We start from the raw sequence: 25,481 nt of genomic DNA, 5'->3' as shown, positions 1-25,481 counted from the left end.
AACTTGGTTGAGGAGTTTGGCTCCATCCTGCAGGCACAGGCACTATGTGTTCACTGTTCTTCCAAAATAGTCTTCCGAGAGATTGCATCCAGCCAGACTCCCATAGCTTGTGCTACCCAGGAAGCTGAGGTCTGCTCACTGCAGTTCAAAGTTAGCCCAGGCAGACAAATCTGAGAAACTCCAACTGACCAGCAGAAAAAAAAAAAAGTCAGAAACAGAACTGTGGCTTGAGTAGTAGAGTACCAGCCTTGAATGAAAAAGCCAAGTAAGAGTGTAAAGCCTGAGTTCAAGCCCCAGTGCCAGCCCCCTCTTCTCAAAAGCAAAAGGATTGCATCTGTAGCTAAACATGCACAAACTTTGTTTTTTTTGTCATTATTCCCCCAAACAATACAGAATACTGATAAGTGATTTATATAGCATTTACACTGTATTAGATATTCTAAGCCATCTAGTGATGATTTAAATTTTGAGGGAGGATATGTGTAGCTTCTGTGCAAACACCACCATTTTGTAGGAAGGAATTCAGTATCGCTGGATGTCCTGGAATGAATCCCTCAAGGACCCTGGGGGAAGGGAGGCAGCTTTATACGATTCTTTCTCTTCTCCAAATTTGAGATTGTCCATGTTACATTTTTCTTTTTTTTGTAGCTTTGATTTGTGTCCCAGCATCCTGCATGTGATTGGGTGCTATTGGCTAACCTAATTTGAAAATTGCAAATTCATTTAAATGATAGCTTAGGCCAAGTGTAATGAGGAAAGTCAGTTTTGTGAGCCCCAAATCTTATTACAAAGCCAAAGCAATCCATTGTTGGATCATTTTAATGGATCAGTTTCTTTGCCATTTCCATCCCATGTATTCTTTAGGATTGTATTTCACTAGCTGGGGTATTTGTTGATTGTTTCCTAGCATTTCAGATTCCCATTTAGCTGTCTGGTTGGAAGTATTGACTTGTGTGTGAATGTCACTGTGGTTTCTGGGAAGTGTGTAGAAATGTCGGGCGGTTGGTATTGGGTTTCCAACCATGAAGTGCTAAGTTCTTTAGACCCCTAGGATTGGTGGCCGTCTGTGGGTCTTTGCTGGGGCTGTCTCTCATTGGAGACACTTGAGTGGGTTAGCACAGAGCATTAAAAAGACTCTAGGGCATTGACTCCCAGTGGTTGGCCTCCTTGTTCAGGCTTCTCATGCTCCGCCCTCCTTTGCCCAGCTGGGTGCCTCTTCCTCTAACCCCCTTCTTTGCCTTTTGGCATCTTCCTAGTGTCTCAGCTGACTGGCTTAAACCATGTGGTTGTCTGTTGTCTGCCTCCCTGGCTCCAACACTTGTGACACTTCCTCTGAGTCACTGTGACAGCCAAGTGTGGTACTGTACCTGGTGTTCTGAACTCTAGGTAGTAGATAATGCTGGTCCACTTTTTAATGTCTTTGGATGCCTGGGCTGCTTCTGTGCTGGAGCCATTGTACCTCAAGCCATTAGAAACACTCCGGCACCAGTCACTTTCAAGCTTCTGTGCTCAGTTCTTCTTGGTCTGTCCCTGGAAGGGAGGTAATGGCTCCTATAGTAGTTCTGCGCTCAATTGTTTGAGGGATAGCTATACTGTGTAGAGGGTTTTACTCTCCACATAGCTTTGCCAATGTTTGTTAGTTTCTTTTCCTTTTCTTTTTTGGGTGCTGAATGAATGCCAAGGCCTGTGCAATCTACCACTGAGCTATGCATCCTTGGTCTTGTTATTCCTTTCTCTTCCCCTTTTTCTCCTTTTCTCTCCTCTTCACTATCTGATGATATCTCAATATAGTTCTGATTGAGGGCACATTGGGATTTTAGTAAGTATCAGTGAAATATTTCAACTTTTTCTTTTCTTTTTTTCTTTTGGTGCTGGTTCTAGTGGTTAAACTCAGGGACTGGGCACTGTCGCTGAGCTTTTATTTATTTATTTTTTGCTTTGGCTCAAGGCTGGTGGTGCTCTACCACTGAGCCACAGTTCTACTCCAGCTTTTTGCAGGTTAATTGGATAGAAAAGGCTCACAGACTTTGTTGCTCAGGCAGGAATTTGATCTCAGCCTCTTGAGTAGCTGGAGAAAGTCAGCTTTTTTTTTGGGGGGGGGTCCGGTCGTGGGGCCTGAACTCTGGGCCTGGGTGCTGTCCCTCAGCTCTTCAGCTCAAGGCTAGCGCTCTACCACCACTTGAGCCACAACACCACTTCCGGCTTTTTTCTTTGTGCTTATGTGGTGCTGAGGAATCGAACCCAGGGCCTCAGGCATGCAAGGCAAGCACTCTACCACTGAGCCAACTTCCCAGCCCCGAGAAAGTCAGCTTTTAGCTAATTTTTTTGAGATATCCAGAAACTGGGCAAACTATGGGCTCCCCGTTTTACTTCGTGGTGCTTGGGTTCACCTGTATCTGAATATAGATGACCTGTCAGGTGGATAGGCATGTCAAGTAAGCATCAGCTGGGTCAGTGTTAGGGAAATGAAATCACCCTGCAGAAATCAATGTTAGTGAAATTAAATCACTAGATCTTAAAAGCAGCATGGAGTGGCTGTTTTTCATCTTCATCTTGCCCTTTTCAACCTCTATGGACTTGCAGGGCTTTCATGGGTCTGTCTGTCTTTACTGAGGGGAGCAGCTCTGGATGGTTGCCCTGGATTTTTAGATACCCTGCTAGAAGCTCCAGGAATTTGTCTGTGGCTGATTAAGCAGGAAGTGCTAATCTAAAAGCATTACAACGTATTTCCTGCAGGCAGAGACCTTGCAATGAAGGTAATGTGTAAGGGTGACTCAGAAGGCATGTTAGGATAGTGCCACACTCCCTGCCACTGTGGATGGATGAGTACTGGTGGCCAGCTTCCATAGCTCTTTCAGAATGGGGAGCAGTATTGTTAGAATGGAACAGAATCTGTGCAATAGAACATTTTACCGGCCAGCAGGCAGGGCAAGGCCAGGTTACCTCTAAGAGTGGTTGCTTCTTTGTGCCCTTACCCTTCCCTGAGACCAGCTAGGTATGGGCAGGGGAGGGATACACACAGCATGGTTCTAGAAAATAGAATTCTAAAGTACCTGGTGACTCATTTGGGTGTGGTTTGTGTGTGGGGGTGATCAAGGATGCATAATCTTTTTGTACATGTGTGCAGTCCTAGGGCTTGAATTCAGAGCTTTGTACTTGGTAGGCAGAACAGTCTATGACTGTTATGGACCAACACCCCATTCTTCCCTCTTTTCCTCCCTCCCTTTCCCTCTTCCTTCCTATATAGATCTCAGTTCTTGTCTGGAATGGCCTTGACTATGATCATCTGAGTTATACTTCCTGAGTAGTTGGGATGAGAGGTGTACACTGTCTCTTCTACTGGTTGAGATGGGGGCCTCATGACCATTTTTCCCCTCTTGCACATAAAGTTGTGATTCCCAAATCGCTGGAGTTATAGGTGTGAGCCGCCATGTCCAGCTTACTGTGTGCTTGGTATGGAGCCCACTTCCCTCACCTTGTGTTAGGTCTTGTGTCCCCCCCCCCCCCCAGCCATCAGTTAGGGCCTGACCAGCCCTCCTTTCTGGGGACCTTTGCCTATTTGGCTTCTGCAGTTGTTCCCCATAAGATAGATGTTCTGGGGCCTGCTCCTTCCTGTCTGGCTGTCGCTTGGATGTTCTTACCAGCTTGCCTATCTTTTAAAGTTTGGAGATAGAAATGAACTCAGCATCTGGTGCCTCCCCTGAATTCTACTAAAGTCTCCCTTAGGTGCCATCTAAGACCGCCTGACTTTCTCTTTCTTCTTTCTTTTGGCAGGCACAGCACCCCATCATCACATACAGAAATTATATCCAATTAAATCTCCTAAGTCTTTTTCACACCTCCTACATTTGTGCATTTCTTTTTTTGCACCCAAGTGTCCAAATAACATTATTTCCTCCCGGTTGCAATTCCAATCTGTTGATCTTTTTAGCTCTTGACTCTTGTCATCCAGTGTATTTTACCATTTCTCCTGGAAAACTTGTCTTCCTAGAATTAGATAAGCATTTTATCTGTGCCATCCATCAAGTGATTGATAACAAAAAATGTTGACATATAACATGACTGAGAAAGCACCCCTCGGCCCTCTACTGGAGATTTGCCTCAGGTTCTTCAGGGGGGATTGTGTACTTACTATTTGGGTGTGTATATTTCTCTGCCTTTTCAATAGAGGCATAATAGGATCTCAGCAGGACTCAGTGGACAAAGTCTGTGTTCTTGCAGTCTGGCATTTGCAATATCTCTGCAGCTGGGAGCTTGTGGCTCACACCTGTAATTCTAGGTATTCAGGGGGCTGAGAGCTGAGGAATGCAGTTCAAAGTCAACCTGGGCAGGAAAGTCGATGAGACTTATTCACCAGCAAAAAGCATAAGTGGAACTGTGGTTCAAGTGCTAGAGCACCATTTTTTTTAAACTGTATTTTTTTTTGTCTTTTTTGGTACTGGGGATCGAACCCAGGACATTGTACTTGTTAGGCAAGCGCTTTGCCATGGAGCTACATTCCAGCCCAAGAGCACCAGTTTTCTCTCTTTCTCTCTCTCTCACACACAAAAACACAAAAGGAAAAAAGCAACCCCAGTAATTCAAGAGGCTCAGGTAGTTGTGCATACATGACACACACTTCAGTCAATCCATCCATCCATTCATCTATCGTCTGTATTTATTTTTTACTTTACTGGGATGGAACCCAGGACCTCATGCATGCCTGGCAAGGACTATACCAATGAGCTACAAGGCTCATATTTTAACACCATATCTATACAGAATCAAAGAATCACATCCCAGGGATAGGTGAATTTCTGGGATTTCTACAGTGATAATCAACAAGATTCAGGTAACTGGCTAATTAAAAGGAGTACAGGGTCATTTAAGGAAACTGGAGCATTGTAGAGTGAAGTAAAACAGTTTTAACAGGAGCCTGTGATCTGTGATTAGAGCTGTGTAATGTGTTCTACAAAAGGAAGGCGGGGAGAGGACAGGGGGACACAGCGCTGGCTTTGATGTAGAACGTTAGCCTGATTTTGAGTGGAAAGCTAAACATCGTAAGGTGCATGCTTGCTCATTGTGGGCATTACTTTGACCTCTGTACACCAAGCTGTTCTTCACCCTCCACCTCCCGCCCAACAGCAGCTGGCTTTGCAGTCACTGAAGAGGGTGTGTGACTTGTATGGGCCCTGGTTACCCGAAGAGCCCCCCAGTGTGTGCGTGTGTGCGTGTGTGTGTGTAACCTTGGGATATAACCCAGGGGATCCAGCCCCTGAGAACTGTGTCATCAAAGAAAAAAATCGATCATCCATTCAAAAAATCAGTCCGTCTATTGACATTGTAAAGAATTTGTCAGGGTAGGAGTCTTTAACAAGGTCATCATTGTTGAAACATAGAGACTTACTGTACTGGACTTTTGGAGACAGGTAGGCAGACAGTACTGAGGTTTGAGGCTTTGGGCTTGCTAAGCAGGCACTCAACCACTTGAAGCATGCCTCTAGCCATTTTTTTCCTTTTCTTTTCAAATAGCTTCCTCTTCTGTCTCCTTGCCCCTAGACTGTAGTCCTATGTATGCACCCTGTGTAGCTGGGATGACAGATAGGTACCACCATGCCTGATGTTTTTGTTTTTGTCTCAAGAACTTTTTGTCCAGGCTGGCCTTAAAACCATGATATTTCTCATCTTAGCTTTCCAACGATCTTAGATTATAGGTATAAGCCACTGCACTTGATAACTTTTTTTCCCTCAGTACTGGGGTTTGAACTCAAAACTTTATACTTGCCAGGCAAGCACTCAAACAGTGAGCTGCTGCTCAAGCCCTCTAGATACATTGTAATAGTCTTCCTTTTTTTTTTTTTTTTAATCAAGGTACATGCCTGAGCACCAGTCCTCCTATTTTATACTTTATGGTGCAGATGAGATGGCAGATATGTGCTAGCATGCACATCTTTTTATTGGTTGAGATGAGGTCTTGTAAACCCAGGTTAGCCTTGAACTGCAATCTTCCTGCTTTCATTCTCAGTCTTTGGAGTAGCGAGGATTACAGACATGAGCCACTGTACCTATTTTGACTTAGATATTTTTAAGACCAGAAAGACATTCAGAGTAATTGTCAGGATGGGCAAAGTTGTTTTTATGAGGATCCAGGAAAACAGTTGCTGTTCCTCCATTAAAGCAAATAAAGCTCTATTCTGCACCAATCTGTTTGGCTACAGATGCTGTTGGTGGAGCGGACACTGGAGCTTGTGTTCCAGTCTTTGAATTAATTCAATTTCTTAATTGGCATGGCAGGATGTAAGCATCTCACCCATCTTTGTAAATTCTTTGCTACATTGCAGCCTTCAGTTTTAATGTTTCCAGTCTGCAGAACTGTTTTGTGTCTGCATAGGTTTTTAGATAGTGTTTATAGGCACCATAGAGATGGCTTCTATGCATGATTGCAAAAAATACTTTTTTTTTTTTTTTGGTCAGTCATGGGGCTTGAACTTAGGGCCTGGGTGCTGGCCCTGAGCTTTGTGTGTGTATGTTCAGAGTTATGCTCTAACACTTGGAGCCACAGCTCCACTTCCCATTTTTAGGTGCTTAATTGGAGATAAGAATCTCACACTTTCCTGCCTGGGCTGGCTTCAAACTGTGATTCTCAGATCTCAGCCTTCTGAGTAGCTAGGATTACAGGTGTGAACTACTGCTGCCAGGCAGTAAAGAATAATTTGCACAATCGGATGGCACTTAGGTTTTAATTTCTGCCCTCAAAAGTCACGTGTTATATAATAGGAATTCCTTCAGTTCCTGTGATTCCCTTTCACTATTGGATGTGTCAGGTGGCTCAGACTGCCATCTGTGTGAAAAACAGAAATGTACATATACAATGTAAACACCTTCTCATTGACACACGCAGATAAAGAGCTTACCATGAATTGTGTCTGTTTATACTTAACACAGAAAATTCTACTCTAACCAACTCTGGAGAATTGGTAGTGTTTATTATCATAACACTATCTCCCTCTTCTCCCATCTCCCAGTCTCTGATTTTTTTTTTTTGGTTGTTGTTAGTTGCAGGATAAGATCTCTATTCCCAAGCAATCTCTCGCCACCCTCCCCACCCCCTTGGCTTGGTTCTACCAGACTTCGAAGGTCTCCTGTAATCTCTGCCACTTTGGGAGGTCCATGCGGTTTTCTGGTGCTGTTTTCTTTTACCTTGCACTGTTCTGTGTGTCCAGTTCCTGTGGGCTGCTTCAGGGTTTTCTGGCTGTGTTCAGGTCAGGCAAACACCTGATCATAGGCTGCACCTGCACTGCAACCTAGGCGGGTGAGGGGCAAGTCAGTGAGTTCTTTCCTATGCAGTGGGTCCCGCAGGCCCATCCCTGGGTTCAGGAAGGGCCTCCTGGATCAGCAGGAGTGGTATCACCTGGGCACTTCTCAGGAGCAAATTTTTGGTGTTTCTGTGAGCTTTTAGCATGGTCTCAGTGCATGATAGGGATTTTGAATGCTGTCTTATGAGGTGCAAAGTAAAGTTGGCTTCCTGAGTCACTTCCATGTCTCAGGCTGCTCTGTCGCCTCAGTTCTGCTGCTGTGTTTACTCTGGTCCCTGCTGCACAGGCCATAACCCCCAGAGTCCTCCCCAGGGGGAGTCAAGTGGGCTCCAGCCATCTCCAAGATGAGTCTAGATGCCCAGCCTCTGTGATAGACTCAAGCGTGGGTCCTAGAAGAAGAGAAATGGCAAGGTCCCGCCAATCATCAGCTCATCTTCCAGGGTTTCCCCCTCTGAAAAGTCTTCCTGACCTTCTTAGAATGAAGTCACGAGCCCCTCTCGTCACGTTCCTGCAGCCCTGACTGGGGGTCATCTCATGGTGTCTAGTTTGCTACTTGCTGGAGACGAGGTTGCTCCTGTAGCAGGTTAATCCTCCCCTAACCCTTTAAATCATTTTGACTCCCACAGAAAGATAGCATCTAGTGAGAGTTTTGGTGTATAAAGTTATCTGTTCCAATGAATTCATTTCTAAGACAAGTAATGAACGGCTATAGAGAGCCACCAGCTGAGACCAAATAGATTTCTTACACAGACTCCAAGGCTTTTTTAGGTTGGCTTTTATCATCAGAACCAGAGTTGATGCTTGGTTGGCTAATATATTTTCCTTAGTTATTTGCCTATAGACCTATAGTAAGAGAGCTCTAATTTTTCTTCTCAATGTTTTTATTTCCAGCCGTAAGCTAAGACTCTCCCATATTTTGAAGAAGGCTTGATCAAAATAAAAAACATTTTAATGAAGCGGATAGCATGATACTCTCTAAGGGAATTGTTGAAGGATAATGAAGGATTTTGCTATTCACCGTATTTGCTAGTAATATTTAGACTGGCAGCAAAAATAATGGAGAGGATGTTTAAAAAGAGTGGAGGGGCATTTTTTTTTTTTTAACTAACGTGTGTTGATCAGTAATGCTGCCTCAAGCCTGTGACTGTTGGCAGTAACACATTCCACTTAGCTGGTTGTCATGGCCTCTTCTGCACAGTAGGTGGGAACAGCCCTTCTTGCCCTTGAAAAAGATGCAGCCCTGAGCCAACCGATTTTCTTTTTCTAGGATCTCAAGCTTCCATGGCTTGCAGAACACGTTATAAACATACTACATTTCTAGAATAACTCTTACAAACATTTAGGTCCATTGCTTTGTGTGTGTGTGTGTGTGTTTTCTCAGTGACCTTTGCAGTTGTAAAAGGTTTGGTTTTAAAATGGTATCTTTGGGAAAGTGAGTTCTGCCCCAGGTACCAGGCTGCCTGACCCTCCCCAGCCTTCAACATACATCAGTTGGCCTCTGCTGATTTGCTGTGGCTCAGGGCACTGCAGCTAGGCCATCTCCCCACCCCCTGCCCTGTGACAGCCCTTCTCCCTGCTTCCTGCCTCTCCTCATCAACGCCAACTTTCCCTTCTCTTCTTAAGCCATCCTAGATCTCACCTTCTTCAAGTGGATCCTGCCCGTGTGGGTTGCTTTGCAAAGGGAGGAATGGAGTTTTGTTAAGTCTCCGTAGTCATCAATGGGTGGTAGCAAAGGGCGTATCTCACACTCTATGCCCAGTATTTATTCTCTGAATGCATGCATTCTTTCCCAGAACAAACAGAATGTAGCATGCAGCATTCTCCTTCCTGTTTGTGGCTGGTGCATTCTGAACACTGTGCTATCATTCATGGTCCAGCTTGAGTTCCTTTTTTTTTTCTCTCTCTCTCTCCCTTTCTTTCTTTTTCTGTTTCTGTGACAAAACACCCCAAAGACCAACAGTGTCATTCACAGAATCCCAAATGGCTGTTTGTTGGGTCCTGCCTTGTACTTTGTGGCTTGGGTTTGTCCTCTCTTCCGGAATGAAAGGGTAGTTTCTTCCTATTTTTTCCCCCTTTTGTTCTATGAATGGGGAGGAAAGTGTGAAGTGTGGAGATGGCTTTTTCATTGGGAGGCTCGGCCAGGTCCACCTCCGCCTGCAGAGGTCTTCGCTGGCCATGGACAGGAGCCAGATGGCAGAGAGAAGCAGATTCTTCGCTGCCGTCTGCATCTGGTGGCAGTGTGGAAGTCCAGCCGGCTTGGGTTCTGTGCCTTCATGCTTTTCCTCTGCGTCCTAAATTTCTGTGATTTATTGGAAATGATGGCAAATAAAATTGGAGCCTCATTCTTTGTGACTGAGCATGTGTTGAATACAAGAATAGATTTGAGTTCAGATGCTCTTGGATAAACAAATAAATGTACTCAACCTATAGTGACATCGAAAGAATGAGAATTTTTAAATGGGACATTGAAAGAAAGAAATAGGTTTTTTTCCTTGTCTCTCAGAGAAGACTCAAGCCTTAGTCCTCCAGGATGTGCAGTTACTGACCTGAAATGGAAAAATCAGTGTGGGGGGGGGAGAAAGAAGGGTGAAGTTGCGGGGTGGGGAGGAATGTTTGGGCACAGCTGTGAGGCAGTGATATTTGAGTTGAAATCTGCATAGGGAGAGATCAAGGCAGTGTGTGGAGAGAAGAAGGAAGGGAGAAGAGGGAAGGAGCTTGGTGTGGTGGAGATGGAGACTGTTTGGCTAATTAAGCAAGGAGAACATCATTAGATTAAGTAGCAGTAGGAAGAGATGAACTCCCCTGGAGTCAGGGGAGGCTGGGCATGGGAAGGTATGGCTGCAGACCACCCTGGAGTCCACAGGGTTCAGATCACAGGGTTCAGTGATAGAGACACTGGCTGGGTGGACTTCATTCATGCAACACCTGCTCTGCGATATAGTAACTTTGGACCAAGTACTAGGTCCTGAGGACATAATTGTGAGGGAAATAAAAACAACTTCCCTTCCCCATCTTCCTGGACCTGCCATTGTGGGCCTGACAAAGTGAAAAGAAAGGTCTGAGCTGGGTTCCCGAGACAGGGAGATAGGGGTATAACTGAGAAAAGCATCCAAGAACCCTCTGGCTTTGGGATATAGAGCCCAGAGAAAGGTGTTGCTGGTTAAATTGCTAGCTTTGTGCCTTCAGAGGAGCATCAGGAATGGCCGATCTTGGACATGAACAAGTCAGAGAATAAGAGAGTCATTGAGTAAAAGATAGGGAGACTTGGGAGGTAGTGTATGGGGTGGAAGGAAATAGATGTGGAGGAGGCAGAGGGGTACACTTGGATGAGTACCTGTCATTGATGTGCATTTGAGAATCGCAGAGAACCAGTGATCTGCACAAGGTACTTCCTAGTTCATATGCTTGCTGACCACACGTACCCTCCTACCTGACCTATAGATGTTTGATTCAAAGCAGGCTGCTTTGAGTCTCCACTGTCTTGGTCATGGTGACTATCCTCCAGTGTAGACAGGATGGCTTAGTGGTGCAGATGGAGGTTGTTGAATCTTGCCTAACTGAGCTCTGTTCAGCTGAGGAGCTGGGCTGCAGCCTCATTTTTTTGCCTGTACCCTCATGATACCTTGGACTCTCGGCTTTCATTTGCACCTAGTCTCTGCCACAGTCAGGGAGTGTGTTGGCCAGCATCTGGCTTGGTGTAGGCACTTCATGAGGGTACTATAAGTAGCCAGATCATCAGCCAGGTATTCAGCCTACAGCTTGTACCTCATTAGTCTGCAGTGGAGAACTGTATCTCCTTTCCTTAACATAGATTATTTTCCCCCCATGAATTGACCACATTGTGGGTTGGGAAGTAGTTTTAAGACTTCCCTGCTAGCCGGGCATGTGGCTCATGCCTGTCATCCTAGCTACTCAGGAGGCTGGAGATCTGAGGAGCGTGGTTCAAAGTCAGCCGGGGCAGGAAAGTCCATAAGACTCTTATCTCCAGTAAACCACTAGAAAACAGGAAGTGACACTGTGGCTCAAGTGGTAGAGCGCTAGCCTTGAGCTGAAGAGCACAGGGACAGTGCCCAGGCCGAGTTCAAGCCCCATGACCTACCAAAAAAAAAAAAAAAAAGAAAACAAAAAAGACTTCCCTTCTTTGCACTGAAACATGTCCTGCCTCTGCCCTCTTGTCCCCCGCTTAGTCTGTGGACCAGGCATCGACATCCGCAATGACTACCAGCAGCTGAGGCGCCTGGAGAACTGCACAGTGATCGAGGGCTACCTCCACATCCTGCTCATCTCCAAGGCCGAGGACTACCGCAGCTACCGCTTCCCCAAGCTCACCGTCATCACCGAGTACCTGCTGCTGTTCCGCGTGGCCGGCCTGGAGAGCCTCGGGGACCTCTTCCCCAACCTCACGGTCATCCGTGGCTGGAAACTCTTCTACAACTACGCCCTGGTCATCTTCGAGATGACCAATCTCAAGGACATTGGGCTGTACAACCTGAGGAACATTACTCGGGGGGCTATCAGAATCGAGAAGAATGCTGACCTCTGTTACCTCTCCACGGTGGACTGGTCCCTGATCCTGGATGCCGTGTCCAATAACTACATCGTGGGGAACAAGTCCCCAAAGGAATGTGGGGACCTGTGTCCCGGGACCATGGAGGAGAAGCCGGTGTGTGAGAAGACCACCATCAACAACGAGTACAACTACCGCTGCTGGACCACGAATCACTGCCAGAAAAGTAAGAACACTGGGGTCTGCTACTCTCTTCTCTCTGCTTCCTCCTCCTCCTCCCCCTTCCCCTTCCCCTCCTTCTTTCCCTTCTTTTCTTTTCCTTTTCCTCCTCTTCCTCCTCTGAATACATGGGTCCTGGGAACCAAGGTGAGGCTCTGTCACATCGGAACGCGGTATGGCGTTCTGTGGAAAGGGGCCCCAACTGCCGGGGGTGCTGGTTGGCTTTCTTCTGCACTTGAGAGCCCCAGGAATGGAGGCCATCATGGCTGCTGTCAAGACAGATCCAATCATATATTAGCAATAATCCACTGCACTTCTGGACTAGAAGTCGGTGGGCCTTCAGCTTTGGATTCCTGATGAGAAAGGGGAACCTGGTAGGTTTGGAAAATACCCCAAGATTGGCAGGTAGGGGCTGCTTATCCTTTGCAAGAAGAGATTTTTTTTTTTTGTATAGCAAGACTTCGTTAGCATGAATATAGTTTAATAAAGGAAAAATAAAGAGCTTACTCACGTCCTTTGTAAGTGGTCCTTGGTCTTAAGCATTCACAGGAGTGCATGAGTGTTGTGGCTTATAATTAGAACTCCTCCTAGCTGAGGCAAGCAAGTTCTGGATGGGTTTACAGGAGTTTGTGGTTCAGACTTGTTCAAGACGTGCTTGCAGATAGCTGTGTAAGAGGGTGCATTTTCATTTAAATAATTAATTTATTATTTACTTATTGTATTGGTCTTGAGGCTTGAACTCAGGGCCTGGGCACTGTCCTTGAGGGTTTTGTTTTTTTTTAATATTCAAGGCTGACACTTTACCACTTGAGCCACAGTTCTACTTCTGGCTTTTTGGTAGTTAATTGGATATAAGAGTCTCAAGTTTTCTTGCCTGGACTGGCTTTGAATTGTGATAATTAGAGCTTAGCCTTCTGAGTGGCTGGGAGTATAGGTGTGAGCTACCAACATTGGGCACCTTTGTCTTTTTTTTTAAATTAAATTAATTTTATTTTATTTTTTTGTCTTATATGTTCACCAGTGTTTAGATATAGTGGCTAGAAAGGTTCTCTTCACTGGTTTTCCTCAGTGTGTTAGCTGTAAGTACTTATTATTTAGTGGTTGGCCTAGTGAAAGACCCAGAGCCCATGTACTCTAGCTAGTCGCAAAGAAGTCCTCAATTGGTAAGCATGCTGAAATAGTACATTGTGTAAAATAAAGATAGGCCAGACCCCATAGATAGTGGTTGTTTGAGCTCTCCACTGACCAGAGCCCAGGAGGAGAGGAGGTGCATCCTCTGAGATATTACATACCTTCATGCATTTGATGTGTGTGTGTGTGTGTGTGTGTGTGTGTGTATGTGTGTATGTGTGTGTAACTGTTTGATTAGTAGGGCCAGGTTCCCACCTCAAAGAGCCAAGAACACCATGGGGCCACTGTAAGGACCACTGTAAGGCTAGTGCTGGAGGAGGGTTCTTTTGTGATTGATTAAAAACTGTACCCTATCCTTGACTTCATTTGCAGTTGGATAAAATAACAAAATATATCTGAAAAGTGGCCTTGGTATTTAAAAGTAAAAGTAGTTATCGAGGGAGTGAGTGTGGGGTAGGAGAGAGAGGTGTTGAACGCAGAGATGATTATCCCAGGTGACCTTGGACGGGCCAGTTTCTCTGGGTGGTACTTGGGCATGGTCCTAGAGCAGTTACATTCTTCTTTCCTGGTGATTAAATGTAAGGATGTAAGTGTTTAGAAATGGGCAGTGCTATTAGATAGGCACCTGTTAGTGACTCACAGATGCGTTGGACTCATTGTGGCTTTTTGTCTGTTTCTGACATCTGCTTGCTGAGGAAGCCTAGGGTAGGGTTGAGGCTTGAATTCTTGGCCCAAGTCTAAGAGCAGTGAACAGAGATGAGCAAGTAATTTAAATTGCCAGGGCATCAGGTTTTTTCTTTGTTTTGTTTTTTAATCTGTGGGATGGAATTGATCCTTCCTTCCTCACAGGGCTGTTGGAAGATTGAAAGTACAAAGAGAAAAGGCACATGAAAGAGTAGTGATGGTTTGAGCCAGCCCTAATGCTGGTGCAGCTGTGGACTAGATGCTGGTCACGCCCTGCAGCCCCCCCCCACCCCCCACCAGCTGGCCCAATCCTGCTGATGTGTTTTGTGATTTCACAATGAAGCACTTGTTTAAGATTGATAAAGAAAAACCATTCAGGGGAATTGTCCTCGCTTTATCTTGTCAGGAAAACTCAGGCACTGTCACAATTTCTTAGAAGTTTCTACTTGAGTTGGACTGTGTTCCTTTCACTTGGTTTCCCTTTAGGCCTGTGCAGCTATGGTGGCCACAAACCATATGCACTTAACCTACCTGAGTACTTGATCTGTGGACCGTCTGAGTGAGACCTGCTTTAAATGTAAAGCACATACAGGATTCATTGGAAGAAGGAGAAAAATCCAGCAAAAGAGCTCATGAATAATCTCTTCTATGAATTCCATGTTGAAATACAAATGTGTGGGATACACTAGACTAGGGAAAATTGTGTTATGGAATTATTCACCTGCTCCTTTTTACTCTGGATGTAGCTAACAGAACATTTGAAATTACAAATGATTTGCATGTGTGTCTGCCAGGGAATACCATCGTAGAGGTTTTCTTTGAGTCTGGAGTTTCTCCTCCCATTCTCTTTCTGGCCCACTGGCCTCTGTAATGTTGCCATGTCCTTACCTCTCCAGCCAGAACCCTTGGTAATCATCCAGGGAGCCAGAAGGGCACTGAGTCCAGACAAAATGCCTACCTCGAGTTCTCCCTAAGTGGTAGATGGCCATTTGAAGAATTCCATTCAGTTCTTATGCTGGACGGCCGTAAAAGCAAAGAGACTTATCTGGAGTGTGAAGTTGTTGATGTCACGGAGAAACACTCAATTGTTTAGTGCTGATGTACAGCTATTACTTGACACTCTACACTCTTCTAAATCTTGACTCTTGGTGGGTGGCAGTACGGTAGACAGCCTGTTAAAGAAGTGGCCACTTGGTGGCTTATTTGCACACCTCTGTGTTTCTGGTTGCTTTTGACTTGAGATTTCATGCAGGCCTGAGTTGATCCTCAAGAGCAAGAGACTCTGAAATCAGTTGATGTGGCCTTTTCACTTTGGCAAGGACACAGTGTTAGGGCCCTCCTGTCTGGGGTGGTCAGTCGCCCCTCTCTGGTCTTCTCTGTTGCCCTCTGTTCCTCAGTCTAGAGTTTACTGGCTGGTGGTCTTTGTCCATTTGGGCTGGCTGTAACAAAACACCAGAAACAGAGTGACTTATAAACAACAGATTTGTTTCTTGTATTTCTGGAGGCTGGAAATTCAAGATCAAGGTGCGGATGGATTTCAGTGTCTGGAGAGAGTCTGCTTTGTGGCTCATAGTGCCATTTTGCTTTGCACGTGGTGAAAGGGGCAACAGCTCTCTCTAATATAAGGGCACTAATCTTATTCCCAAAGGCTTCACCTTGGTGCCTTCACCATTTCCCCAAAGTTGCACTTCCTGACATGAACATTGCATTCACCTCATGACCAGAGTTCTATTTTCCTCATTCCCATTGCATTTGTGGGTCCTTCGGGGCCTTATTGTCCTCTTTTAGCTTCCAGATACCATCTCAGGCCTAGACAAGAGCTTTCTGCACTCTTGATTGCACCCATCCAGAGCAGTTGAGTATCTGAGCATCTTCCTTACTTCCAGCCGGTTGTTGGGCTAGGAAGCACTTCCAGGGGTTGGGCTAGGAAGCACTTGTCCTCCTGGCTCACATGTCGGGAACATGGGTGTTGTTTGGATATTTGCTTTATGTTGCTTCAGTCTGCCTTCCTCCACCCTACCTTTTGCCTACACCGTGACAGAGCCTCCTTGATTTGTACCCTGTAGCCCCACTTGGCATGACTAACCCTCCCCACAACCCTGTAGCAGGTCCAAAGAGGATGAGATGAGCTCCTTGGTGATCCACCACCTCCCCATGGCACTGGACCATGTGCACTGGACTATGGGCCATTCCCTCCCTCCTGCTGGGGGTCCTTGACTTCCAGTGGTCCTCTTCTACTTGGCCAGCCATTTCCACATTCCCTCTGCTCACCTGGCTGAGCACCAGACTTGCCTTTTCCACTGGGCATGGTGGCCTTTGGTGGGCCTGTTCTCCAGCACCAGGTGGGCTACTTTTTTTTTGTTTGCAGTGCTGTGTGAAGTGTGGGAGAATCCATCGATGCCTGGTTTTCTCTTCAGGCACAAAGATGGCGCCCACTTCATGAGGAATTTATTGTCTGAGGACTGCCCCTACCCCTCCTCCTTAGCATTATGCAATGGCAGTTCCCAGCAAGCCCAAGAATGTTAGGATTTTGAAATACCTCTCTGATATTTTCTCTGTCCTTGTCGCCATCATCGCTGTTAAGAAACTTTGCCACCCAGACCCGTTCTAGCTCTCAGTTGGCAGAGTGGGTCCACTGAGGATGGAAACTCTTCTCCCTCCCACTGTTGTCTGGATGATTCCAGGCCAAAGATGGAGAAGTATCAACATCATCTGGAAGGTTGAAGCTTGACCCTGCGAAGCTGTGAATTCATTACTTGGGTTTTACTGAAGTCCAGCCACATGCTGGGAAGGGCAGAGGTGAATCCTCCTGAGTGTCTGTGGTTTTCTTCCTTCCTTGCTTAAGTGTTGCTATGCATAGTGGCTGCCTGTTACCACATTCCAGGTTATGGGCGATGCTTCCTAAGCCAAACAAGCGCTAAAACCTAAGACCTTAACTGCTAAATTCTGCCTCCCAGTACTTTTTAGCTCATGAGAGTGAATAGTTCTATCTATTCAGGTTGTCCCTGATTGTGCAAAGTTCTTGTCTTTACTGGGAAATCCGTGAAGGTGCCTGGCTGTGTTGGAAGCTGGCTGTGCTGGGGCAGCCTTATTTCAATGGAAAGGGCCTCAGCTGGTCAGTGGTCCCGGAGTTTGTGGCACTACCTTCTGCTTTTGAAATGAGAAATCAGGAAAGTAGTAGGTTGGAGCCTGTGTTGAGAACATGGCACCCATTAACGACAGAGAAACCATGCTGCTGTCATCTTAGCACCTGTGCCCGGAACAGGCACAAAATGAAGGTAGATGCTATGGGCTTGGGTTTGCAAGTTCTTACTGGTCCAATAGCCCCCTTACATGGGTGGTATTGACTTGTGGAGTAGGATTTTCTCCCTTCTCTCCTTCTCTCCCAGGTTGGCACATCTGGCCTGCCAGATCAAGGAGGAAGCCTTTTTAAAGCATTGGCGCATCACCCGCTGGCTTCTGTGCTGTGAGAGACCATTCGTGTGATGTGTGGTATTTCAACTTAACTTTTTTCCCCCCTACTTGGTCTACATGCAGGGATCTTGGAGTCTGTCTGTTAAATGCTGACTGGGTGGTCTTCCCTAGGCTTCTTCTGACTCTAGACCCTCCCCCCTCCCTCCCTAGACTACTAAAATAGAACATGATATGGACCAGCATTTTTAGGTGGGACCTTGAGAAAGGCCAGTGGACCCTGGGGCTCTGACTTCATGTTGTCTCTGTTTCCTTGGAACACCTCTGGTCTGGTCAGCTGCTCTCAATGTGGGGGTGATCTTTATTTAGAAGAGGATCACGTGCCCCCCCACCCCCGGCCTCATTGCTATGCCTTTTATAGTCAGGCATGGGGATCACATTGCGTTCTCCCTGATTGTCGACCCCTTTGTACCTTGATCATGAAGCAGTTTGTGTCCAGGATTCTTTGGGGCAGCTCTTATACTATCCTGACTCTTTAGAAGATGTGTCATTTTTACTTGGCTAATTGTCATTAAATTTAGGTGTCAGTCTCCTGAGTCTACTTCAGAAGTTTTAAAAATAGCATCTTAGAAACTAGTATGTTCTCAGTCTTTCCCTCTTAATAACACTCCCCCCTCCTCCCAATTCGAGGTGTTTGGAAAAATCCCAAGTGCTTTCGGATCTCACCAGTTAAGCTGACTTGTAGGATGGTTCTGGTTTCTTCGTGCTCCTAAAAAGCCTCTTTTCTTTTCATGTGTAGGCCAGTATGTGACATTCTCAACTAGAATGTGTGGGCCCATGTCATCTTGGCCTGGATTGTATTGCCCAACTCATGCATGGTGTGGTTCAAAAGTGAAGTTTGGCTAGTGGAGTAGCTGGAAGCCATCATGTGGAGATTTGCCACCTTCCAGCGTATGGCATAAATCCAGGGCTTAGGTGCAGAAGGTAGGGTCTCCAAATACGGCCCTTAATTAGGTTTCCCACTGACTTGAAGGCAGTGTGGCAGGTCACACCTTCTGTAGGGACACAATGATGATCATGTACCTGGTTCCCCAGCACATAGCTGGTTCTTGGTAAATGGTAGCAGCTGCTTATTTTTAAGCTAAGACCTACCTTCTGAGACCACCTAAAATTCTGAGTGTTGAAGTTGGATTGGAGTTGTTTACTGTTGTATCTAAAGTGCTCTCTTCTGTTGCTTTTTCTACATTGTGAGAAAATCACTGGGCCTCATGGAAGAGTGGTTCTTGCTAAGTTAACCTGAGTTGTTTTAAGTTCTGGTGGCTGTCTAGATAAGCCATATCTTTTAAGAACAATCAGCAGTGTACATGCGCCCATATCAAAATGTCAGTAGGGACTTTATAGTTCCATGTAAACTATTTGGTTATCAAACTTTATGCTTTATTCTGCCTACAAGCTTGGTATTTGGGAGAATTTATGAAACAGCAGCAGATTGTTGTCTGATACTGACATGAAATGCTATCTTTGTAAAGTGAGTGAGTGTGTGTATGTGTAAGAATTAAAGTTGTTAGAGAGTAGGCACAGTTTTTGGTAAAGACAAGAAGGAGGTACACTTTTGTTTGTGACAATGTGTGTCTCACATAGTGAAGGTAGCCATCTGTTGCAGGCTGGAGCTTGTGCCTACTTTTTTTTTTGGGCAATACTGGCTCTGTGCATGTGTTTGTGGGTGTGTGTATACATGCGCACTCATGCATGTTGTATGTTCATGTGTTTTGTGCATGTTTGTATTTGTGTGTGCGCGTGTGCATGCATGTACACACCACTGCTTCTCTCACTCAGCTCCTCTCTTGTCATTTTGTTTCATTTTCTTCCTCTCACCCCCATTGCAGGAAACAAACACAGGCTCTCTCTGTCCTCCCTTAGATCTTCCTTCCGTTCCAGGGGATCAGGTGGGTGGGAAAATGTCGTGTGGGAATGCCAGGCCCTCTTCCGGAAGCTGGGCTTCTGTTTCAACTCATTCCTGAACAGAAGTCTTTTTTTGTTTCTTTGCCTTGGTCACAAACAAGCACCCAGCCCTCTCTCCTTCCTGCCACTTTTTCATGGAATCCACGTGGGATGGGAACAGAGGCATTGTGTTTAGCAACTCCGTTAGCTGCTAGATACTCAGAGCCGTTGGTTAGAAAAGCTGTGCAGACAGATCCCCTCGGTAGCCACCTCAGGTTTGTTCTCCTAAAAGCCTTGGATAAGCGGAGTAGTAGTATAGTAGTCCTCCTTTATCTGAAGTGAGGTGGGGGAATATATTCTAGGACTAGCTCGTAGATATCTAAAACCACAGATGTCTCAGGTCTCTACATATTCCCCATGCGTGTATACCTCATGGTGAAGTCCAGTTTCTAAATTGGACACCATTTGTGATTTGAAATAATAGCTCATAATGGAGGAGAACAACGTTCACAGTATCTAGTAACAAAATCACCATCATGACTCCTCATACACTTTGGGGGCCAGTATTACGTAAAGTAATCAAATCTTAGGAAATATAAGCACTGTGATACCCGGAGAGCTGATCTGACTATCTAGCTGACTTCTGAGCATTTAATGGTCACGTGACCCAAACAGTGTGGATGCTTTATGCAGAGGGGCAACTTAACAGCCCCGACAGGACCAAGTGGCACAGCTCGAGATTTCATCACACAACTCAGAACAGTGTGCAACTCAAAGCGCAGGAATTGTTTATGTCTAGAATTTTTCATTTAATGTGCTTTGGCCCACAGTGGACCATGGGTAACCAAAACAGTAGAAAGTGAAGTCAGAGAGGTAAGAGAACTACAGTAGATGTCTGAGCCCATGCAGGTAGGCAGACGTTGTGGCTGAGAGCAGCTGTGGCTGGTTTGGGTGCTGAGCTGCCTGTGCCTATGGGGTGGGGGTAGGGGTCACTGGGGAGGTGGACCCAGCTGCAGTGCACATAAAAAAAAATAAAGGGAGCCAGAGAGCCTATAATAAAATAAAAAACAATAAAGATTGTAAAGACTGATCTTGTTAGAAATACTTCCTGGGAAGCTCCCAGTGTTGGAATTCAGTCCTCCCCTACCCCCAGTAGAGACAAATGAAAAGTACTCAGATCTCTAGGTTTAAAAAAAGACTAGCTTTGTTCCTGGATATACATACATACATACATACATATATATATATATATATATATATATATATACACACACACATATATATAGGTATATATATACACACACACACACACACACACACATATATATATATATATATGCACACACACACTAGTTGTATTAAGGGGTTTCTTTTTCCCATTTCTGTGGGAATGTATTTGATCATATTCTCCCCCTCTATATCTCTTTCTCCTTCCCTTTTGCAACTTTTAATGGGGTTTATGGTTCTGTTTTCACAGGGCATAGAATGTACTTCAGTCATAGTCACCACCCCATCACCTTCTTTTGTCATTTGCCTCTGTGACACGACCCTCCCCAAAGAGCTTCCCCAAACTCTGTTTACATTAGCATCTGATTTCCTGACCTCCTTATGCTTTACTGAGTAAATGATGCTAGTAAGTTCTAAGGCTGTTCCTCAGATAGGAAATAGAGATAGGGCTCAGCTCTGGTGCTGAGTAAATTTGAAATGATTGGATTGTAAAAGCTTCCTTTGGGCTAGCCATGTCAAAGACTCTTTAAGAAAATAAAGTTGCAGCTTTCTCCCCCGTCTGACAGAGATGCTTAGGTGCTGAAGGTGTATCTGCTAATTTCATGCATTATCCAGATAACATGGTCCACAATGGTGATGCTATTGTCCAGTGGTGCTTTGGCCCAGGCCTGGTCAGTGATGTGTTACCTTCATTGGTCTTCGTGCCCTCTTCTCCCGACTCCTTCTCGACCCATGGGGGTCCAGGCTTGATGGTCTTATGTCCTTATAAATGGAATCCTGGGAATGTGTGGTTTTCTTAGAAGAATATTTCTTTAGCTTGACAAACATTCTCCAAAAAATAAATCCTCCCGAGAAGAGTCATTGGATGCTAAAGGTGGCTGATTAGGGGAAGAATGATAGACCTGTAGTCCTGTGTCTAGGATCAGATATCTGCTTTGCTTCTAGGGCTACCAAGCAAGTTGGATGATTAAAAATTATTGAAGTATCTGATGGTATTTGAATCTGAAATGTGAGGGTGCAGGTTTGAACTTTGTACTTTTCTTATGAGGGTTGTTCTCCAGTGCTGTCTACAAAAACAAAGGAATTCTAGATATCCCCTGCTTGTTTCTTCAGTTCCTCAAAGAAGTCAAAGCAGAACTCTGTGTATCATCTTTGGCCTGGAGAAATATTAAATCTACGTTAAACATGCAGGCATGAATGGGCAAAAGAAGGAGCTGGGTCCTGAGAATCTGCTGGAACAAATAAGTAATGTAAATGGGCAGAAAGAGATACTGAATTGATTGTATCTTTCAGCTCTTGGTACTTAAAGCAAAGATAAAGGAGTGGAAAAAGATTGTCATTTGAGGAAATGAAAAGATGAGGGATTTTTGAAACTAGTTGGGATTTTTCTGCCTATTAATAGAGTGACTTGGATTACAGACTATGAAGATAAAGAGTAAAGCCATTCCATTTGGTATGGATCATGGTAGCCACTGCTAGCTGAGCCACTCCTGTGCTCTGACAGGAAGCCCACACCCCAGGTCTGAAATTGAGTGGATGACAGCTTTTGACAGTCTTGTCTGAAATCTTCCTCAAACAATCATAGTAAGACTTGCAGTGGGTACAATGTGAAGCCATTTAGATTTTTAAAAATGCATTTATTAATATTATTACTATTATTATTTCACCATTGTGTATTAAGTAGGGCAGTAGATTAGGATTCTGTGGGCTGGGTGTCAGTGGCTCATGCCTGTAATCCTAGATACTCAGGAAGCCAAGATCTGAGGACTGTCATATAAAGCCAAACCAGGAAGGAAAATCCTTGAGACCTTATTATCTCCAATTGACTAGTAGAAAGGCAGAAGTAGAGCCATGGTGCAAGTGGTAGGGTACTAGCCTTGAGCAAAAAAAACCCCTTAGAAACAGCATGTAGGCCCTAAGTTCAGACCCCTGTACTGACACCCCCCCCACCAAAAAAAAAAAAAGAAAAAACAAATAGGATTCAACAGATTTGATTTTTTTTTCTTCCTGAACAGAATACCCAGATAGACAAAATTTTGCAAATTTTTTTTTATCATGAGAGAACAAATTTAATTGGCATGTTGGGGAAAATACTGGAGCAATTTACACTGATCTACTGATAATTGTATTGGTGATTCATATTTTGAGAGAATGGAAAGAATCACACATATTACCAGATTAATAGTTGGTAACTACCAACATTTTCTATCTTTTGTTACCCTCTCTGGCAAGATGATTTCATTAGTGTATCACCCATAAACCAAAACCCTATGTGTTTTACAAGGTTGATTGATTGATTGGTTGACTGATTGGTTCATTCATTCATTTGTGGTGCTGTGAATTGAACCTAGGGCCTCATTGTACACTCACTCTATAACTGAGTGATACCCACAGTCTGTAATACTGATGTGGTTTAAGAAGTCTTAGCTTCTTCCTTTTTTCCCTTGTGAAGGAAGTTTTGCCTGGCCCCCAAATGAGTTCCATGTAAAGGAGGGGATTGATAAAATCAGAAGCAAGGGTTATTAGTTGGGAGAAAAAGCAGCCAATTTGGAGACATGCTGTGGTTGCTGTGGATCTCAATGAGTGAGCAGGGAGCTCAGAGGTCACCTAGTCAAATCCCTGATTAAGTTCAGGAATCCCTTCTCCAGGCTGGGTGAGAACTTTCATAGTCATGTCTGCGTGGCCTTACTCACATCAGCCATAGTGGCCAGCCTTGCCCTGCCCATTGCTCCATTGAGCTGAGACTTATGTAGCAGAGATACTTTGTTGCCATTCCTCATGTCTGTGGGTGAGTTTGATGATGCCAATCTTCATGTTTATAGGTATGTCCTCAAGGTGGGTCTTCTATAAATCTCCAGTTTGTAGAAAATAGCACGTTTGGCTTCCCTGTCCACCTGGAGTAGAAAGTGTAAAGGTTGTTTTTTCCTGCAGCCAATGAAGGCATCTTGTGAACACAGAAAGAAGACAACAGGAGGCTGAGATAACCTGGCCTTCTTCCTTCTTATCATTCATAACAGGGTCCTCTAGAGTTGGGCAGTATCTACAGATTTAGTTATTCAAAGGCAGGCTGCCATTTAGAGTTCAGTTAGAGTGTCCGTGTTCCAAGAATACTTTCTAGTAAATAATTTCATATGCCCTGTTTAATCTCCAAGAGTTACCGTGAGCTGGGGGTTGGGGGTTGGAGGAGGGCTGTGACTTATAAAAGGGCTACAGGGGTTAGCCAAGCCACACCCAGAGCTCTGATAGTCAAACCCAGATAGAACCTGGACACTCCCAGGCTATCACCTCTGCTTCCCAGCATTCCTGGTCAGAGGAGAGTGATGGCCCTGTGGGTACCTGGTAAAGGTGAGCTCAGACCTACAGCACCTTCTTACGTTAGACTGTCTTCTCTTCCAAATCTTTATGTAATTGTTTTCTGAATAGGGAAAAAAAACCCTTGTCTAAATACTAGACATTTAATGGTGATAAAAGGACATTTTGGAGGCCAATCAATGATTAAAACTTCAGAGCCTTTTATAGAAGATTTCCCAATGCTTCGGGGTGTTGCAAGTTAGGACCTTAGTTCCTCTCAAAGGTTTCTGCCGCTCCTGTAGTGAGCTGCCTCTCCATGGCCCAGTGGACCTAAACTACATATGCCAGTCTAGGTTCCTTCCTGACTGTATGGATACTAGTCCCTGATCCTCCTCTGGTCCCATCGTGGCGATAACTCTTAGAAAGGCTGTGTTTATATGATGACTTCCCCCAACTCTTGAGAAATGACACAGTGCTAGGCACTTCACTGGTTTTCTCATTCAGTCTCTCTTTTGGGGACCAGAAAACTGAAGCACAAAGAAAAACTTGGAATAACTTGTACACAGTGGCGTAGCCAACCTTGCCTTCCTGTAATCCATGCAGTGAAGTAGCCAGCCTTGCCTTCCTGTAATCCATTCAGTGGAGTAGTCAGCCTTGCCTTCTGTAGTCCACTGCCTGTTACTTTCCTACCACCTCCCCCGGGACCCCCTCCACCCTCCCCCCCCCAAACCAATAACATACAACCGGCAATGATCTGGTGCTGTGTCTTGCTTTTGGGAGGGCTGGTCATCATGATTGAGTTCTTGGAGGCTTTTTTTGTTTTTTTTTTCTCTAGTCTAGAGTCTTTCCTGGATATTTTTTTCTTTTGCATATTTGTCCAGTAATTAGACAGCTATGATGAGGATTCCATTAACTTGACACCTTCCTCTTTCTTTCACCCCATACCCCCTTTACTTCTTCCTCCTTTTCCCTCCCTGCTTTCCTTCTCTCTTGTTCTGCCTCTCTCCTTCTTAATCCTTCATTTTCTGTCTCTCCCTTGTCCATCTTCACATGATCAGAGAATATCTGTGAATACCTAAGCATAGTTAAATTACAGATTCTTAATTATGAAACAACTTGTTTCTGAATCTTCATACCTTTTGTCTCAGTTAAGCTACTCCCCCCCTCCCTATACACACTTAGGCAGGATTTATTTTTACATTGATGAACTATTTTATGTGGGAGGCAAAGCTTTGATCCTGATCAGTGATCAAGCACTTTTGTTTGGCTGATTTTTAACTAGGGAGACTTCTTTGTTTTGAAAACTCTTCTTTAATCTTATAAAAATATCTTTAAATGGGTGGATGCTTCAACTCTGATGAATGGCAGGTTGTGGCAAAGGAAGAAAGGGATGCGGTTTACAGTCTTTTTATTCTTGTACAAAAAATATAATTGTCCTATAGAGGGAAAAGTATATGACATGTCAAGGAGATGATTTATCAAAATCAGATCTTGGACTGTTGAATTTTTACCATAAAATAGGCTTAAAAAGGGATGGGACCAAGGTAGCCTTATAGTTATTATTTTTATTATTCTTGTATTGTGCAAACTGTACTTGTGGTTGCTTGTTTAGAGTTACCAGCATTTACTGGGTATCTTTCTCAAGTGATAGAGGTGTACCCTGAAATGTGGCTTTCTGACTTCCTTGGTAGAGTTAGGCCGGAGTGTGGATGCCACGCTAAAGGCAGGGTGGGCACCACCTGAGTGCAAGTGGGTATTGTTCCTGCTCTTTCCAT

General features: G+C 44.7%; 1 protein-coding gene across 1 annotated transcript in view; it reads left to right on the top strand.

The window, feature by feature from the left end:
• Igf1r (insulin-like growth factor 1 receptor) overlaps positions 1–25,481 on the top strand; it is a 223,329-nt gene that overhangs the window by 25,086 nt on the left and 172,762 nt on the right. Inside the window, exon 2 of the mRNA XM_013012046.1 lies at positions 11,483–12,028. Within this exon, the coding sequence (XP_012867500.1) occupies positions 11,483–12,028 (546 nt within the window). The remainder of the gene's footprint in view (positions 1–11,482; positions 12,029–25,481) is intronic.

This window comes from Dipodomys ordii, unplaced genomic scaffold (assembly GCF_000151885.1).
Source record: "Dipodomys ordii isolate 6190 unplaced genomic scaffold, Dord_2.0 Scaffold15, whole genome shotgun sequence".
In the NCBI taxonomy this organism is placed as follows: domain Eukaryota; kingdom Metazoa; phylum Chordata; class Mammalia; order Rodentia; family Heteromyidae; genus Dipodomys; species Dipodomys ordii.
Note: the sequence above shows the minus strand (reverse complement) of the source record. Positions and strands in the feature narration are given on the sequence as shown.